The following is a 20,155-nucleotide window of genomic DNA, read 5'->3' as shown; positions in this document are numbered from 1 at the left end:
CAGAAGTGGGATTGCTGGGTCATATGGCAGTTCTATTTCCAGTTTTGAAAGAAATCTCCACACTGTTTTCCATAGTGGCTGTACTAGTTTGCATTCCCACCAACAGTGTAAGAGGGTTCCCTTTTCTCCACACCCTCGCCAGCATTTATTGCTTGTAGACTTTTGGATAGCAGCCTTCCTGACTGGCGTGTAATGGTACCTCATTGTGGTTTTGATTTGCATTTCTCTGCTAATGAGTGATGTTGAGCATCTTTTCATGTGTTTGTTAGCCATCTGTATGTCTTCTTTGGAGAAATGTCTGTTTAGTTCTTTGGACCATTTTTTGATTGGGTCATTTATTTTTCTGGAATTGAGCTGCAGGAGTTGCTTGTATATTTTTGAGATTCATCCTTTGTCTTTTTCTTCATTTGTTATTATTTTCTCCCAATCTGGGGGCTCTCTTTTCACCTTACTTATAGTTTCCTTTGTAGTGCAAAAGCTTTTAAGTTTCATTAGGTTCCATTTGTTTAGTTTTGCTTTTATTTCCAATATTCTGGGAGGTGGGTCATAGAGGATCCCGCTGTGATTTATGTCAGAGAGTGTTTTGCCTATGTTCTCCTCTAGGAGTTTTATAGTTTCTGGTCTTACATTTAGATGTTTAATCCATTTTGAGTTTATTTTTGTGTATGGTGTTAGAAAGTGTTCTAGTTTCATTCTTTTACAAGTGGTTGACCAGTTTTCCCAGCACCACTTGTTAAAGAGGTTGTCTTTTTTCCATTGTATATCCTTGCCTCCTTTGTCAAAGATAAGGTGTCCATAGGTTCGTGGATTTATCTCTGGGCTTTCTATTCTGTTCCATTGATCTATATTTCTGTCTTTGTGCCAGTACCATACTGTCTTGATGACTGTGGCTTAGTAGTAGAGTCTGAAGTCAGGCAGGTTGATTTCTCCAGTTCCATTCTTCTTTCTCAAGATTACTTTGGCTATTCGAGGTTTTCTGTATTTCCATACAAACTGTGAAATTATTTGTTCTAGTTCTGTGAAAAATACCGTTGGTAGCTTGATAGGGATGTCATTGAATCTATAGATTGCTTTGGGTAGAATAGCCATTTTGATAATATTGATTCTTCCAACCCATGAACACGGTATGTTTCTCCATCTGTTTGTGTCCTCTTTGACTTCTTTCATCCGTGTTTTATAGTTTTCTATGTATAGGTCTTTTGTTTCTTTAGGTAGATATACTCCTAAGTATTTTATTCTTTTTGTTGCAATGGTGAATGGTATTGTTTCCTTAATTTCTCTTTCTGTTTTCTCATTGTTAGTGTATAGGAATGCAAGGGATTTCTGTGTGTTAATTTTATGTCCTGCAACTTTACTATATTCATTGATTAGCTCTAGTAATTTTCTGGTAGAGTGTTTAGGGTTTTCTATGTAGAGGATCATGTCATCTGCAAACAGCGAGAGTTTCACTTCTTCTTTTCCTATATGGATTCCTTTTACTTCTTTTTCTGCTCTGATTGCTGTGGCCAAAACTTCTAAGACTTTGTTGAATAATAGTGGTGAGAGTGGGCACCCTTGTTTTGTTCCTGATTTCAGGGGAAATGCTTTCAATTTTTCACTATTGAGAGTAATGCTTGCTGTGGGTTTGTCATATATAGCTTTTATTATGTTGAGGTATGTTCCTTCTATTCCTGCTTTCTGGAGAGATTTAATCATAAATGAGTGTTTAATTTTGTCAAAGGCTTTCTCTGCATCTATTGAGATAATCATATGGTTTTTATCTTTCAATTTGTTAATGTGGTGTATTACAGTGATTGATTTGCAGATATTAAGGAATCCTTGCATTCCTTGGATAAAGCCCACTTGGTCATGGTGTATGATTTTTTTAATATGTTGTTGGATTCTGTTTGCTAGAATCTTGTTAAAGATTTTTGCATCTATGTTCATCAGTGATATTGGCCTGTAGTTTTCTTTTTTTGTGGCATCTTTGTCTGGTTTTGGAATTAGGGTGATGGTGGCCTCATAGGATGAGTTTGGAAGTTTACCTTCTTCTGCAATTTTCTGGAAGAGTTTGAGTAAGATAGGTGTTAGCTCTTCTCTAAATTTTTGGTAGAATTCAGCTAGCCATCTGGTCCTGGGCTTTTGTTTGCTGGAAGATTTCTGATTACAGTTTCGATTTCCTTGCTTGTGATGGGTCTGTTAAGATCTTCTATTTCTTCCTGGTTCAGTTTTGGAAAGGTATACTTTTCTAAGAATTTGTCCATTTCTTCCAAGTTGTCCATTTTATTGGCATAGAGCTGCTGGTAGTAGTCTCTTATGATCCTTTGTATTTCAGGCAACACAGAATTTTAAAAGAAACCTCCTTTATTTTTGTGTAGAGAAGGGGAAAAAATCTGACTCTTGTCCTCCTGCCACTTAGTTCAATTCAGTTCAGTAACTCAGTCGTGTCTGATTCTTTGAGACCCAATAGACTGCAGCATGCCAGGCTTCCCTGTCCATCACCAACTCCCGGAGCTTACTCAGACTCATGTCCATCAAATCAGTGATGTCACCCAACTGTCTCATCCTCTGTTGTCCCCTTCTCCTCTGCCTTCAATCTTTCCCAGCATCAGGGTCTTTTCCAAGGAGTCAGTTCAGTCAGGTGGCCAAAGTATTGGAGTTTCAGCATCAGTCCTTCCAGTGAATATTTAGGACTGATTTCATTTAGGATGGACTGGTTGGATCTCCTTGCAGTCCAAGGGACTCTCAAGAGTTTTGCCCAACACCACAGTTCAAAAGCATCAATTCTTCAGTGCTCAGCTTTCTTTATAGTCCAACTCTCATATCCATACACGACTACTGGAAAAACCATAGCTTTGACTAGGTGGACCTTTGTCAGCAAAGTAATGTCTCTGCTTTTTAACATGCTGTCTAGGTCTGTCATAGCTTTTATTCCAAGGAGCAGGTGTCTTTTAATTTAATGGCTGCAGTCACTGTCTGCAGTGATTTTGGAGACCAAGAAAATAAAGTCTGTCACTGTTTCCATTGTTTCACCATCTATTTGCCATGAAGTGATGGGACAAGATGCCATGATCTTTGTTTTTTGAATGCTGAGTTTTAATCCAACTTTTTCACTCTCTTCTCACTTTGATCGAGAGACTCTCTAGTTCTTCTTAGCTTTCTGCCATCAGGGTGGTGTCATCTGCATATCTCAGGTTATTGGTATTTCTCCTGGCAATCTTGATTCCAGCTTGTGCTTCATACAGCCTAGCATTTGGCTTGATGTACTCTACATAGAAGTTAAATAAGCAGGGTCACAATATACAGGCTTACTCCTTTTCCAATTTGGATTCAGTCTGTTATTCCATGTCTAGTTCTAACTGTTGCTTCTTGACCTGCATTCAGATTTCTCAAGAGGCAGGTTAGGTGGTCTGGTATTCCCATCTCTTTCAGAATTTTCCACAATTTGTTGTGATCTACACAGTCAAAGGCTTTGGCATAATCAATAAAGCAGAAGTAGATGTTTTTCTGGTATTCTCTTGCTTTTTGATGATCCAACAGATGTTGGCAATTTGATCTCTGGTTCCTCTGCCTTTTCTAAATCCAGCCTGAATATCTGGAAATTCACGGTTCACGTACTATTGAAGCCTGGCTTGAAGAATTTTGAGCATTACTTTGCTAGCATGTGAGATGAATGCAATTGTGAGGTAGTTCGAACATTCTTTGGCATTGCCTTTCTCTGGGATTGGAATGAAAACTGACTTTTTCCAGTCCTGTGGCCACTGATGAGTTTTCCAAATTTGTAGGCATATTGAATGCAGCACTTTCACAGCATCATCTTTTAGGATTTGAAATAGCTCAACTGGAATTCCATCATCCCCACTAGCTTTGTCCATAGTGATGCTTCCTAAGGCCCACTTGACTTGGCATTTTAGGATGTCTGGCTCTAGGTGAGTGACCACACCATTGTGGTTATCTGGGTCATGAAGATCTTTTCTGTATCATTCTTCTGTGTATTATTGCCACAACCTCTTAACATCTTCTGCTTCTGTTAGGTCCATACTATGTCTGTCCTTTATTGTGCTCATATTTGCATGAAATTTTCCCTTGGTATCTCTATTTTTCTTGAGGAGATCTCTAATCTTTCCCATTTTATTGTTTTTGTCTATTTCTTTGCATTGATCACTGAGGAAGGTTTTCTTATCTCTCCTTGCTATTCTTTGGAACTTTGCATCCAAATGGGCATATCTTTCCTTGTCTCCTTTGCCTTTAGTTTCTCTTCTTTTCTCAGCTATTTGTAAGGCCTCCTCAGACAACGTTTTTTCATTTCTGCCTCTTAAGAGAAAGATAAAAAATGCCTGGCTCCTGCAGCCTATTTCCTCCATTTGCGGGGCCTTGGCTTTCCTGCATGTTACCACCTCACTACCAATGCCCGTAGTCATCTCATCCAGCCACAAGACTCCTTGAGAAACTAAAGCTTGAGATAAGAAGAGATGTACTTCCTGTTTTGGTTGCTGTTAGCTCGGAGAAACTACCAGACTGGGTGACCAGCGAGGACTTTCGTCTTGTGGGTAAGGAGGAACTGGTTTTGTGTTTTTTCCATGGAAAATAGAATGTGCTTTGCTTGTGATCTTGGGTCTTAAAATAATACACTGGCTCTGGAAAGATTTTAAAGGATAGCTCGTTAGATGTCCTGTTGCTTTATTTTTAAACTTAAATTTATTTTAAAATTTATTTATTTTTAATTGGAGAATAATTGCTTTACAATATTGTACTGGTTTCTGCCATGCTTTATCTCTTGAAAGATGCTCTAGGGACATTGTTTCATATTTATTTCCCCATTTCATTTTAGTATGTATAGAACATAGTAAAATGTTTTCAAATACTCAAAAGAAATCATGAATTGTGTGTTGAGGGGCTTAAGAAGAACTAACATAAAGTTTCAAGAACTAAAATAAAGTTTCAGACTTGCTTCAAAGTCTGAAGCAAATACTGCTTTGTGAAACTTGGTTCATTTTTCTCTCTATCTTTGTGAAGTAAAATGTATTTTTTATAATAGGTCTTTTTAAAAAAAAAACAAACAAACAAACTCTCTAAATCAATGTTGCTAGATATGTGAAATAAACAGACCCAAATAACAAATACGATATGATCTCACTTAGATGTAGAAACTACGGTAGTCAAATGCTTAGAAGCAGAGACTAGAATGATGTTTTCCAGGGGAGGGAGGGAGATGGGAGGGGAAGGTCATAGGGTATAAAGTTTTAATTACACAAGATGAAAAACTCCAGTGACAGCTTAGTGTCTATAGCTAATGATATTGTATTGTATACTTAAAATTTTCTAAGAGGGTAGACCTTATGTTAAGTGTTATTCACACACACACACACGCTCAAATCATAAAGAGGGCAGGAGGATAATTTCAGATATGATGGATATGTTTATGTCCTTGATGGTAGTGATAGTTTCATATGTATATATTTATTTCTAAGCTTATCAAGTTATACACATAAAATATGTACTTTTGCATGCTTTTTACATGATGACCATCCCTCAGTAAAGTGGTTAAAAAAAAAAGAAATCAACATCACTAGAGGTCTCAGTTCTTCCGAAAAATATTATCACCCTTTTCACATACGATATTCACTTCAGTTAAACTGGTTTCGAAAGAGTCTTTAAAAAAAAAAGAATAACCATTAACTAGACTGGGTTTCTCTACATTGAGAGTTTCTATAGTTTATCTTAGGGTAGGCTTTTGGAAGGGAAGTATAGTCAAAAAGGGAAATGAATGTTGAGAGAAGGGAAAGGATCAGGAAGTAACAAAGTGTAACTCCTGGCACATGCCAACATACAGAATGTCTCGAGGTAAAGTCCATGGTCTCCAGATCTCCAGAGTTCTAATTATTCCCTCCAGATCTCCAAATGGCCTCATTTATTTATATTCCAAGTAGACCTAGGCGACAAGGGGGTTTGGGCTTCCCAAGTGGCATTAGTGATAAAGAACCTCCCTGCTAGTGCAAGAGACTTAAGAAATGCAGGTTTGACCCCTGGGTTGGGAAGATCTCCTGAAGGCATGGCAACCCACTCCAGTGTTCTTGCCTGGAGAATCCCATGGACAGAGGAGCCTGGAGGGCTACAGTCCAAAGGGTGGCAAAGAGTCGAATAGGACTGAGTGACGACGACGACTACTACTAACCTTGCTTCTAGAAGCCATTATGCTATAATCATCCTTGTAGAACCTTGCTTATTTCCCAGAATTGGAGTTGTTAAGTCAAAAGACAGGTAGAAATGAAAAGGTTTTGATAAACAACGAACCACCTGCCTGCTAAATTTTGTGACCATCCAAAATAAATCCTCATGGGGCTTATTTATCCCAGGACCCCTTGTCACATCCTGCTTGGGAGTGCTTCTAAGGTTGTCGTTCCAGGAACCTCGACTGCTATGGGAAGCAGGTGCCTGTTGCTACTCTCTGGTGAGTAGAACAAAGAATTCTCTCCACCCTCCAGTACCCTGGATACCCCAGCTTTGGTTGCTTTCCAGAATTTGGCACTTTCTCCAGAAATTCCTGTGTGTGTGTGTCCTACTCCAAAGTCTGATACCAAGTCTCTTAGTTGCTCTCCTCCAAAGCAGAACTGAGACAAAAACTTAGGTTTAATTAATTTAGGCTTCCCAGATGGTGCTAGTAGTAAAGAACATGCCTGCCAATGAAGGAGACATAAGAGATGTGGGTTCGAGCGCTCGATGGGGAAGATCCCCTGGAGAAGGGCATGGCAACCCATTCCAGTATTCTTGCCTGGAGAATCTCATGGACAGAGGATCCTGGTGGGCTATGGTCCGTAGGGTCCCAAAGAATCGGACACAACTGAAGCGAATGAGCACAAACAGGAAGGTTTTAGGGTCCTTTGGGAAGGGAAGCCAAGGAGGGAAGAGAGAAGAGTGACGGTGAGGGGTTAGCACTGTGGGTAACTGGTACTCCAGTCCTTCTGGGTATCCTTTCAGCGTGTAATGTGCTTTAGAAGGGCAAAGAATCTGGGCTGTGTATCTTCCAGTCCTGCTCCTGTGCTTCTTGATGCCCTTCACGGGCTGCAGAAAAACACCCTTTTACAGAAAGATACAGGAAGCTTCCCTGGTGGCGGTAAAGTGTCTGCCCGCAGTGCCGGAGACCTAGGTTCGATCCCTGGGTTGGGAAGATCCCCTGTAGGAGGCAATGGCAACCCACTCCAGTACTCTTGCCTGAAAAATTCCATGGACAGAGGAGCCTGGTAGGCTACAGTTCATGGGGTCGCAGAGTCGGACACAACTGAGCGACTTCACTTTTACTTTCACATAAGTTATCTGCTTACTGTGTAACCCCTTTCTGGGTAGGCTTAGGGGACATGGCAAGCATCTAACATGCTGACTGACCACTATGCAGGTCCAAACTTGGAGGACCGTCGCTTAGTATATTATAGTAACTGGAACCTACCCACCTGTCTGCTCTGGGCTTTAGGGACTTCAAAATAATAAAAAATACCAATGGAGGAATCAAACACAGTTTAAGCCTAGGCTGTTTGTAAGCAGTTCTTAGAGGCAAGCACATGATGGCCATTAGTTTATGACAGAAGTGAACTTATTTTTTCTTTCTGTAAAGATCCAGGTAATCACTATTCTCAGCTTTGTGGGCCATTTGGATCTCTGTCTTAATGCCTCAACTCTGCTTGTTGCTTTATAAAAGCAGCCACAGAGTGGGACAGATCTTTTGGAATTTTTCTAGTGGGGTTTTCACAAAACTGCATTGGAAACCCCCCACAAAAAAGTAAATAAATAAATAAATAAAAGCAGCCACTGACCTTTCCTGAAGGGATGGGCACTGCCGTGTTCCAATAAAGCTTGATTTATAGACATAGGAATGGGAATTTCAGGTAATTTCCACGTTCCATGCATGCACTATATTCTCCTTGATTAAAAATATATATATATTTAAAAACCACTAAGAACAATTCTTAGTTCATGGGCTGCACAAAAACCAGGCAGGGGTGTGCATTTGGCCCAAGGCCATAGTTTGCTGATCCCCGCCCTATGGTCATATTTCTTCTTTATGTGTCAGAAAAGCACTCATAAGGAAAATGCAGAGGCTTGAGGGTTTGGTTTTTTTTTTTTTTTTTTAGCTGTGCTGGATCTTCGTCACTGCTTGCAGACTACTTTCTGGTTGTGGTGCACAGGCTTCTCATTGCGGGAGCTTCTCTTGTTGTGGAGTGCTGGCTCTAGGGTGCACGGGCTTCAGTAGTTGCGGCACACTGGCTTGGTTGCCCCATGGCATGTGGGATCTTCCCGGACCAGAGATCGACCCTACGTCCCGTGCATTGGCAGGTAGATTCTTGACCACTGAACCACCAGGGATGCCCAATGAAGTGTCTACAAAAGCCCCAAAACGATGGGATTCCGAGAGCTTCTGGGTTGGCGAACACATGGAGATTTGAGGAAAGTAGTGGCTGGAGTAGGCACGGAATCCCCACCCCCTTCCTCATACCTTGCACAGTGTGTGCCTTCCATTGGCTCTTTCTGAGATATATTCTTCTATGCGTGCATGCCAAGTCATTTCAGTCATGTCCAACTGTGACCCGATGGACTGTAGCCCGCCAGACTCTTCTGTCCACGGGATTCTCCAGGCGAGAATACTGGAGTGGGTTCCCATGCTGTTCCGGGAATCTTTCCAACCCAGGGAAGTCTCTTACGTCCCCTGCATTGGCAGGCTGGTTCTTTACCACCAGTGCCACCTGGGAAGCCCAATATCCTCCTACAATAAGCTGGTAATCCAGTAAGTAAGTGGCTTCTCTGAGTTCTGTGAGCTGCTCTAGCAAATTAATTGAATCCAAAGAGGGAGTCATTGGAATATCCATTCCATAGCCAGTTGGTCAGAAGCCCACGGGACAACTTGGAATTTTGATGGGCATCTGAAGTCTTTGGGACTGAGCCCTTAACCTGGGATATCTGATGCTCTTCCAGGGGAGTTAGTGTCAGAACTGAGTTGAGAGGGACAGATTCGGAGGTTGGGGTTGACACATACACACTACTCTATATAAAATAGATAGAGGAATTCCCTGTCTTAGTGGTTAGGGCTCTGCGCTTCCACTGCAGGGAGCACAGGTCTGATCTTTGGTTGGAGAATTTAAGATCCCATGTGCCATGCTGCATTACAAAAATAAAAAATAGATAACAAATAAGGATCTATTTTAGGTTTCCCGGGTAGCATTAGAGGCAAAGAATCCACCTGCCAATGCAGGAGACATAAGAGACGTGGGTTTGATCCCTGGGTGGGGAAGATCCCTTGGAGTAGGGCATGGCAACCCACTCCAGCATTCTTGCCTGGAGAATCCCATGGGCTGAGGAGCCTGGTGGGTCCACAAGGTCGCAAAGAGTTGGACACAACTGAAGCAATTTAGCATAACACAAGGATCTATTTTATAGCACAGGAAACTCTTCTCAATACTCTGTAATGATCTATATGAGAAAAAAATCTGAAAAAGAATGGGAGGGAAAAAGAAAAAAAGAGCTGAGTTTAATTATAGGATACCCAGAGAAATGCAAATCAAAACCTCAATGAGGTACCATTACACGCCAGTCAGAATGGCTGCTATCCAAAACTCTACAAGCAATAAATGTTGGAGAGGATGTGGAGAAAAGGGAACCCTCTTACACTGTTGGTGGGAATGCAAACTAGTACAGCCACTATGGAGAACAGTGTGGAGATTCCTTAAAAAACTGGAAATAGTCAAAATGGCTATTCTACCCAAAGCAATCTATAGATTCAATGCAATCCCTATCAAGCTACCAACGGTATTTTTCACAGAACTAGAACAAATAATTTCACAGTTTGTATGGAAATACAAAAAACCTCGAATAGCCAAAGTAATCTTGAGAAAGAAGAATGGAACTGGAGGAATCAACCTGCCTGACTTCAGACTCTACTACAAAGCCACAGTCATCAAGACAGTATGGTACTGGCACAAAGACAGAAATATAGATCAATGGAACAGAATAGAAAGCCCAGAGATAAATCCATGAACCTATGGACACCTTATCTTTGACAAAGGAGGCAAGGATATACAATGGAAAAAAGACAACCTCTTTAACAAGTGGTGCTGGGAAAACTGGTCAACCACTTGTAAAAGAATGAAACTAGAACACTTTCTAACACCATACACAAAAATAAACTCAAAATGGATTAAACATCTAAATGTAAGACCAGAAACTATAAAACTCCTAGAGGAGAACATAGGCAAAACACTCTCCGACATAAATCACAGCAGGATCCTCTATGACCCACCTCCCAGAATATTGGAAATAAAAGCAAAACTAAACAAATGGAACCTAATGAAACTTAAAAGCTTTTGCACTACAAAGGAAACTATAAGTAAGGTGAAAAGACAGCCCTCAGATTGGGAGAAAATAATAGCAAATGAAGAAACAGACAAAGGATTAATCTCAAAAATATACAAGCAACTCCTGCAGCTCAATTCCAGAAAAATAAATGACCCAATCAAAAAATGGGCCAAAGAACTAAACAGACATTTCTCCAAAGAAGACATACAGATGGCTAACAAACACATGAAAAGATGCTCAACATCACCCATTATTAGAGAAATGCAAATCAAAACCACAATGAGGTACCATTACACGCCAGTCAGGATGGCTGCTATCCAAAAGTCTCCAAGCAATGAATGCTGGAGAGGGTGTGGAGAAAAGGGAACCCTCTTACACTGTTGGTGGGAATGCAAACTAGTACAGCCGCTATGGAAAACAGTGTGGAGATTTCTTAAAAAACTGGAAATAGAACTGCCATATGACCCAGCAATCCCACTTCTGGGCATACACACTGAGGAAACCAGATCTGAAAGAGACACGTGGACCCCAATGTTCATCGCAGCACTGTTTATAATAGCCAGGTCATGGAAGCAACCTAGATGCTCATCAGCAGATGATTGGATAAAGAAGCTGTGGTACATATACACCATGGAATATTACTCAGCCATTAAAAAGAATTCATTTGAACCAGTCCTAATGAGATGGATGAAGCTGGAGCCCCTTATACAGAGTGAAGTAAGCCAGAAAGATAAAGAACATTACAGCATACTAACACATGTATATGGAATTTAGAAAGATGGTGACGATAACCCTATATGCAAAACAGAAAAAGAGACACAGAAATACAGAACAGACTTTTGAACCCTGTGGGAGAATGTGAGGGTGGGATATTTCAAAAGAACAGCATGTATACTATCTATGGTGAAACAGATCACCAGCCCAGGTGGGATGCATGAGACAAGTGCTCGGGCCTGGTGCACTGGGAAGACCCAGAGGAATCGGGTGGAGAGGGAGGTGGGAGGGGCGATCGGGATGGGGAATATGTGTAAATCCATGGCTGATTCATATCAATGTATGACAAAACCCACTGAAATGTTGTGAAGTAATTAGCCTCCAACTAATAAAAAAAAAATTAAAAAAAAAAAAACTGGAAATAGAACTGCCATATGACCCAGCAATCTCACTCCTGGGCATACACACCGAGGAAACCAGATCTGAAAGAAACACGTGCACCCCAATGTTAATCGCAGCACTGTTTATAATAGCCAGGACATGGAAGCAACCTAGATGCCCATCAACAGATGAATGGATAAGAAAGCTGTGGTACATATACACAATGGAATATTACTCAGCCATTAAAAAGAATTCATTTGAATCAGTTCTAATGAGGTGGGTGAAACTGGAGCCCATTATACAGAGTGAAGTAAGCCAGAAAGAAAAACACCAATACAGTATACTAACGCATATATATGGAATTTAGAAAGATGGTAACGATAACCCTATATGCAAGACAGAAAAAGAGACTCAGATGTATAGAACAGACTTTTGGACTCTATGGGAGAAGGCGAGGGTGGGATGATCTGAAAGAACAGCATCGAGACATGTATATTATCAAGTGTGAAACAGATCGCCAGTCCAGGCTGGATGCATGAGACAAGTGCTCAGGGCTGGTGCACTGGGAAGACCCAGAGGGATGGGATGGGGAGGGAGGTGGGAGTGGGGATCGGGATGGGGAACACATGTAAATCCATGGCTGATTCATGTCAATGTATGGCAAAAACCACTATAATATTATAAAATAATTAGTGTCCAACTACTAAAAATAATTGGGGAAAAAAATAATTATAGGATACCCAGCTGGTGTCAGAGGATTGCTTCTTGCTGAGGGAGCTCCCATCATCCCCCACACACTTTGGACTTGGGTGTAGAGTCTCTGATAGCTGTAATCAGTACTGTATGATGCCCTTCTGTGACACTAGTGTATATAGCCAGTCTAGAAGAATCTACAGTGAAGCTAGCACACGTATGACTTGACAAGAGGAGACAAAGCCCCCTGACTCACTGAGGCCTCCGCCAGGTGGAGCCTCAGGGCATCTCCCATCTGCTTTATCTCTGCCCTCATTCTTCTAGGTCTCAGTGTCCTCCTGGCTCTGTCAGGATTGGAAGCAAAGAAGGCTGGAGGTGAGTATGTTGTTATTGATCAGTTTCTCAGTCATACCCTACTCTGCAACCCCAGGGACCACAGCATACCAGGCTTCTTTGTCCTTCACTAACATTGCAAACACTTCATACTTCAATGAGAAAAAAAGACACCTTGGTTTGTTTTTGTAGTTGCATACATGAACCTCACTTTTCTACACTATTTGCTTGTTGGTTATCCTCCTTGTGTTTCCTGTTTTCCAGCCCTCCATTGTTGTTTTTCCATCACTAAATCATGTCTGACTCTTTGCAACCCCATGGACTGCAGCACACCAGGCTTTCCTGTCCTTCACCATCTCCCAGAAGTTGCTCAAACTCATGTGCATTGAGTCAGTGATGCCATACAACCATCTCATCCTCTCTCAACACCTTCTCCTCCTGCCCTCAATCTTTCCCAGCATCAGAGTCTTTTCTAATGACTCAACTCTTCACATAAGGTGGCCAATGGATTGGAGCTTCAGCATCAGTTCTTCCAGTTAATATTCAGGGTTGATTTCCTTTAGGATTGACTGGTTTGATCTCTTTGCCATCCCAGAGACTCTCAAGAGTCTTCTCTGGCACCACCAGCCCCCAATACATGTAGCAAAAAACAGCTTTATTGTTGCAGCTTTTGTTGTTAATTATTCTGGTTAGCTGATTCATATCTAGAAGGAGAAGCTGATTTATTTTTAATCCACTGACTCAGTCAGTCCATCACTGTTTGAGGAAACTACTCCTTGGGGAAGAAGACCTTGAGAACCAGTATGTAGTGCTCAAAAAGGATGCTAGTGGCCAGAGGAAGCCCTCAGTAAGGAAACACAGGTGCTGAAATCTGAAAGCTCTACTGACAAGCAAAAGTGGTATTGGTGGCAGAGGTGGGGAATGGGTGGGGCATGGAGAGAATCTATGTTCAACAGTAGGATGAATTCCAAAAGGATGCCAATAAGCTATTCCCAGGAGGAGGTTCTTGCGACTGCAGCATTTGGTACATCCTAGGTGCTCAATGAGTATTTCTTGAATGAAATGAACAAACAAATGAATGAATAGATTTTATGTTCCTTGCAGTTTCCTGTCCTCCGTGCCAAGAAAATGCTAACTGCCTCAATGGCATCTGCGTTTGCAAAGATGGATTTCAGTCTCAGGGGTCCTCTCAGAAATGTGAAGGTAAAGAAGAAGTCTGCATTCATCTTGGCATTTGAAAGGGACCAGGGGCAACCTTCCTAGTCTCAAATACTGTGTCACCTAGTAGTGCTGGTACTACAATGGTACAATGATATTACAAAGTGAAAAATATCAGGACTGCCTCCACATCCCTATAGAAGTCCCCAGCCCTTGCCTTCTTCTCATGTGCATCCTAATGCTGGCTTAGTGAGCCATGATATTGGCTTGGTTTTTCTTCAGAGAAAAGTGGAGTTCTCAGGACCCTGGACTCTTAAAGTCTCAAGCACTGGTGATTGTTTTTTTGCGGGGGTCCTGAGGATTCCACAAGGGCAGGGAGAATCTCTTTTGTTTATCACTCAATGCATAGGAAAAATAACAATATCACATGGCAGATGCCCAACAAATAAGTGTTCCCCAAAGGAACAAATGAATAAACTCTCTCATCACTCAGCATCTTCTGTGATGTGGTCCCAACTTAGCTTTTCAGTTTCACTTTTCACTACTCTCATCAGCTCTGGCCAAATCTCTTTAATTTCTACAAATTCTAAAGGTCAATCTAAATGCCAAGGGCAATACCACTCCTGAATCCTAATTGCTGGGACTGGTTAACTGTTTGGTGGTGTTGTGGTGTCAATTCATTAGGTAAAACAGAAAATAGTAGACTATTTACGATGCATTTATTCCTTTTAAACTTCATTTTACTGTGGCAAAATGTATAAACTACAATTTACCATGTCGCTTAGTCGTGTCCAACTCTTTGAGACCCCATGGACTGTAGCCCACCAGGCTCTTCTGTCCGTGGGATTTCCCAGGCAAGAATATTGGAGTGTGTTGCCATTTCCTCCTCCAGGGGATCTTCCCGATCCAGGAATCAAACCCACGTCTCCTGTCTCCTGCTTAGGCGGGCAGATTCTTCACCACTGAGCCACTTGGGAAGCCAGGTGTATCTTTCAGTGGTGTTTAATACATTCACATTATTGTGCAACCAACTGTACCATCCAACCACAGAACTTTCTCATCATCTCAAATGGAAACCTTGTACCCATTAAATGCTAAATTCCCATTCCTACTCTTCCCCCAGCCCTTGGCAACCACCGTCCTACTTTCTGTCTCTGTTAATTTGACTCCTTTAGGGCCCTCCTGTAAGTGGAATCATATGATAAGGTATTTATTTATTTAAATTGTTTTTTCAATTATAGTAAAATACGTATAATGCAATTCACCATTTTAATCATTGTTATTGTTATTCACTGTTATTCACTGACTACTTTGTTATTGTACTTCACTGTTATTTAGTACATTCACGCTGTTGTACAACCATCGCTGCCGTTCATCTCCAGAACATTTTTCATCTTGCAGAACTGAAACTCTTTCCCCATTAAACACTAACTTCCCTCTTCTCTGCCCCTAGCCCCTGGCACCCACCATTCTACTTTCTATCTTGGAATCATATAATATTGGATGTATTTTTTTAGACGTATTTTGAAATAGTTTGAGACTTAAAGAAAAACTGCAAAACAGTGCAATGAATTCTGTAGAGCTTCTCCTCAGTTCTCCAAGGTCAGCCAATGATATGACAACCTTCATACAGTGAGCAAAATCAGAGGATGAATATTGGTACAATAATATCAACTGGACTAGAGACTTTATGCAGATTTTACCAGTTCTCCCCCTAAAATCCAACCCCCTTTTTTTCCTCTTCTAAGAGCCATTTCAGGGTCTCACATTGCATTTAGTCATCTCAGTCCTGCCTCATCTAATCTGTGAGAGATTCTTAATCCTTCTTTGTCTTCTGTGATCTTGATCCTTTTGATAGGATATCAGAGAAGGTCTTCTGAACTTTATTTCACTCAACAGTGTATCCTAGAAATTACTTTGGCTTTATAAGTTAACTTCAGGAGAATTGTCCTCTCTATATTGAATCATCTTAACCAAGGACAGATGTTCTGGGTACATTTATAAGTGATGTTGGGTAGTAGAGATCTCAAGGGCAAGGGAAAACAATATGGTTTTTTGAGAACAAAAAGTGATATTTTCTAATGATATTTTCTCTTGATTCACAGATATTGATGAGTGTGTGACTGGGCGGGCAAAGTGCAAGCAGAAAGCATATTGCAGAAATGGAATTGGAAATTACTACTGCAGCTGTATCCCACATTATCCTGTCTTAAACTGGGTGGCTAGTATCTTTACATTGAATCATGCAGAATGTTATGGTAAGAATCTCCAAATACTCCAGTAATCAAATACTCCACCATGAAAAAGGAGGCAGGAGATGATCCCTTGAGAGTTTCACCAATTTCAGGCTAGGATAACAGGGTAGAGATCTGTCCTGGTCCTCACTCTTCAATCCATTATTGTCCTTGGTAACCGTTTCCTGGGAGATTTCACTCAAGCCCATGGCAACAGTCACCACCTCCAAGTAGATGCCTTTGTTGTTGTTGTTCAGTCACATCCGATTCTTTGCCACCCCATGGACTGCAGCACACCAGACTTCCCTGTCCTTCACTATATCCCTGAGTTTGCTCAAACTTATGTCCATTGAGTCGATGATGCTGTCCAACCATCTCCTCTTCTGTCATCCCCTTCTCCTCCTGCCTTCCATCTTTCCCAGCATAAGGGTCTTTTCCAGTGAGGCAGCATTTCGCATCAGGTGGCCAGTGTCACTTAAAATACAATGCTAGGGAAAAAAAAAATATGATACTAGGTAGACAACAGCTGATTGTTATTATCTCAATTAACACCGGTTTCTTTGGGAAAGGTTTTCCACACCCCAAACATGGCCTTTTTCTGTATACTGCCAAGTCATCTCATCCTATGTATTAATATGTTGGACTCTTATAATCACTCAATTATTTGCTTGGCAACTTTGCCATAGGCTGCAGACTCCTCAAGGGAACATATTTTGTCTCTTTTTAAAAAACTGGAGTATAGTTGCTTTACAATGCTGTGTTAGTATCTGCTGCACAACGAAGCGAATCAGCCCTGTGTATACACATACCTCCTTCCTCCCACCCCCTCCATCCCACCATCCGGGTTATCACAGAGCACTGGGCTGAGCTCCCTGCACTGTCCTGCAGGTTCCCACTAGCTATACGTTTGACACATGGTGGTGTGTTTAGGTCAGTCCCAGTCTCCCAGTTCATCTCATTCCCTCTACCCCTTCCGTGTTCACATGTCTGTTCTCTGTTTCTGCCCTGCAAACAGACTCATCCACAAGTTTTTCTAGATTCCACATAAATGTGTTAATATACAGTATTTGTTTTTCTCTTTCTGACTTACTTTCCTCTGTATGACAGACTTTGGGTCCACCCATGTCTCTACAAATGACCCAATTTCATTCCTTTCATTTGTTTGTTTCTTCTACTTATTTATTATTATTTAATATTTAAACTTTATGTTTTACCTGAAAATGTATTTTATCTTAATTCTTAGTTATTTTTGTTCACTTTAAAGAAATCATTGTTTTCTAGATTCCATTGTTTCTGATGAGATGTTAGCTATCAGTCTAATTGGTTTTCATTTGAATATAATCTTTTTTTATCTTTGTCTTTGATTTTCAACAGATTTTTTTGAGGTTTTTTTGCTTGTTTTTTAAAAATGTATTTTGTTTTAATTGAAGGATAATTGCTTTAGAGAATTGGGTTGTTTTCTGTCAAATCTCAACATGAATCAGCCATAGGTATACATGTATCCCCTCCCTTTTGAACCTCCCTCCCATCTCCTTCCCCATCCCACCCCTCTAGGTTGATACAGAAACCCTGTTTGAGTTTCCTGAGCCATATAGCAAATTCCCGTTGGCTATCTATTTTACATGTGGTGATGTAAGTTTCCATGTTACTCTTCCCATACATCTCACCCTCTCCTCCCCGTTCCCCATGTCTCTTCTCTATGTCTGATTCTCCATCGTTGCCCTGTAAATAAATTCTTCAGTACCATTTTTCTAGATTCCATATATATGCATTAGAATATGATACTATCTTTCTCTTTCTGACTTACTTTACTCTGTATATTGGCTCTAGGTTCATCCACCTCATTGGAACTGACTCAAATGCGTTCTTTTTCATGGCTGAGTAATATTCCATTGTGTATATGTACCACAACTTTTTTATCCATTCATCTGTCGATGTACATCTAGGTTTCTTCCATGTTCTAGCTATTATAAATACAGCTGCAGTGAACATTGGGGCACTAGTGTCTTTTTGAATTATGGTTTTCTTAGGATCTGTGCTCAAGGATTGCTGGGTCATGTGGTAGTTCTATTTTTAGCTTGTTAAAGAACCTCCCATACTGTTCCCCATAGTGGCTATATCAATTCACATTCCCATCAACAGTGAAAGATCATGGCATCTGTCTCTTTACTCACCTATGTTTATAAGATTTAGCCTCCCTCTTAGTAGGTGCTCCATAAATCCTACTGACTGAATTTTTGAATGAGAAACCCCATCCTAATTCCCTTTGAAAATTCTACTGTAGAAGAGATTTGGGAATTCTTAGAATGAAATTAGGATGGTATTTGGGTACAGAAGGAAACACTCAACTTGAATGTGATTGGAAGAAAGATCTATGTTAGAATGTGTTATTTCCCACATTTCATTTGACTATTACTTTTCTTTCTCAGAGGATGCCAGAAATGAGACACAGGTACCAGGGGACATTTGGGTAAGTAAGGTGTAGCCTAGGTTTGAAAAACAATCCGTCTTACCATGCCTTTCTCCTGCTCAAATACTACCATGGCTCTCTATGACTTCTTGTTGTTATTGTTCAGTCGCCAAGTCGTGTCTGACTCTTTGCAGCCCCATGGACTGCAGCATACCGGGCTCTCCTGTCCTTCAATAACTCCTGGAGTTTGCTCAAATTCATGTTTGTTGAGTCAGTGATGTTATCTAACCATCTCATCCTCTGTCGCCCCTTCTCCTTTTGCCCTCAATCTTTCCCAGCATCAGAGGCTTTTCCAATGAATTGGCTCTCTGCATCAGGTGGTCTTCCAATGAACATTCAGGGTTGACTTCCTTTAAGATTGACTGGTTTGATCTCCTTGCTGTCCAAAAGACTCTCAAGAATCTTCTCCAGTAACACAGTTCGAAAGTATCAACTCTTTGGTGCTTTGCCTTCTTTATGGTCCAGCTTTCACATCTGTGCACGACTACTGGAAAGACCATACATAGTCTTGACTATACGGACATTTGTCAGCAAAGTGATGTCTTTGCTTTTTAACATACTGCCTAGGTTTGTCATAGCTTTCCTGCCAAGATGCAATCGTCTTCTAATTTCATGGCTGCAGTGACCATCAGCAGTGGTTTTATAGCACAAGAAAAGGAATCTGTCACTTGCTCGTCTGTTTGCCATGAAGTGATGGGACTGGAAGACATGACCTTAGTTTTCTTTTAATATTGAGTTTTAAGCCAGCTTTTCCACTCTCCTCCTTCACTCTCATCAAGAGGCTGGCTCACTCAACCACACTTATGTATATTCCTGCTTTTCAAAGTTTCAATAACCATCTACCTAATTAGTTTTTATTTCTTTGAAAGGAAACGCTGAGGAACAATGGAAGCAAAAACTACATTGCACAACAGGCAACCCAACTACTTCAACATGTAGAATTGACCATATGGAACAAGAGTTTTGTTTCTCCAGGAAAGCATGAAGATTCTATATTTGACATAGGTAAGAAACACTAAGCATTAGTTTTAAGACCAGAAAATTTTATGAAAGTCATCTTTCATCAGACCTTGTGTTAATATGTTCACATATCATGAACAGAGTTCACTTAAGTGATTTTTCCCAAATGCAGAAGGTCACTCCCAGGGGACTATTCCTTTGGAAAATTTTTATTTTTTCTTGCTAAATTTTTAAAAATTGAATTATAGTTGATTTATATTATTGTGTTAGTTTCAGGTATATAGTAGGGCTTCCCAGGTGGCACTAGTGGTAAAGAACCCATCTGCCAATGCAGGAAACATAACAGATGTGGGTTCAACTGCTGAGTTGGGAGGAGTCCCTGGAGGAGGGCATGGCAACCCACTCCAGTGTTCTTGCCTGGAGAATCCCATGAACAGAAGAGCCTGACTTCAGTCCATGGGGTTGCAAAGAGTCAGACATGACTGAATTGACTTAGCAAGCACACATGCATGTATAGCATAGTGATTCAGTACTTTTGCAGATTACATTCCCTTGCAGATTATTATGAGATATTGGGTATAATTTTGTGTGCTATTCAGTAAATCTCTGTTGCTTATCTATTTTATATATTGTAGTCTGTACCTGTTAATCCCATAATCCCAGTTTATCCCTCCCCACTGCCTCTCCCCTTTGGTAACCATAAATTTGTTTTCTATGTCTGTGAATCTGTTTCTATTCTGTACATACACTCATTTGTATTATTTTTTAGATTCCACATGTAAGTGTTACCTATAGTATTTGTCTTTCTATGACATTTTATTAAGTATTATATTCTCTAGGTCCATCCATGTTGCTGCAAATGACAATATTTCATTCATTTTAATGGCCGAGT

At 40.7% G+C, this 20,155-nt stretch overlaps 1 protein-coding gene and 1 non-coding gene across 2 annotated transcripts in view; both read left to right on the top strand.

Annotated features, from left to right (window-relative positions):
- Nucleotides 1-4,491: 4,491 nt before the first annotated feature.
- Nucleotides 4,492-20,155, top strand: part of LOC133062038 (adhesion G protein-coupled receptor E4-like) — a 38,390-nt gene continuing 22,726 nt past the window's right edge. Inside the window, exons 1-7 of the mRNA XM_061150540.1 lie at nucleotides 4,492-4,529; nucleotides 6,336-6,430; nucleotides 12,433-12,483; nucleotides 13,546-13,644; nucleotides 15,705-15,857; nucleotides 18,263-18,303; nucleotides 19,173-19,308. Of these exons, the coding sequence (XP_061006523.1) occupies nucleotides 6,400-6,430; nucleotides 12,433-12,483; nucleotides 13,546-13,644; nucleotides 15,705-15,857; nucleotides 18,263-18,303; nucleotides 19,173-19,308 (511 nt within the window). The 5' untranslated portion in view covers nucleotides 4,492-4,529; nucleotides 6,336-6,399. The remainder of the gene's footprint in view (nucleotides 4,530-6,335; nucleotides 6,431-12,432; nucleotides 12,484-13,545; nucleotides 13,645-15,704; nucleotides 15,858-18,262; nucleotides 18,304-19,172; nucleotides 19,309-20,155) is intronic.
- LOC133063006 (U7 small nuclear RNA) lies at nucleotides 7,681-7,745 on the top strand. The gene has a single exon (XR_009694320.1). It is a non-coding gene; the product is annotated as a U7 small nuclear RNA (small nuclear RNA).

This window comes from Dama dama, chromosome 9 (assembly GCF_033118175.1).
Source record: "Dama dama isolate Ldn47 chromosome 9, ASM3311817v1, whole genome shotgun sequence".
NCBI lineage: Eukaryota > Metazoa > Chordata > Mammalia > Artiodactyla > Cervidae > Dama > Dama dama.
The sequence above is the reverse complement of the archived record's forward strand: the minus strand, read 5'-3'. Positions and strand labels throughout refer to the sequence as shown.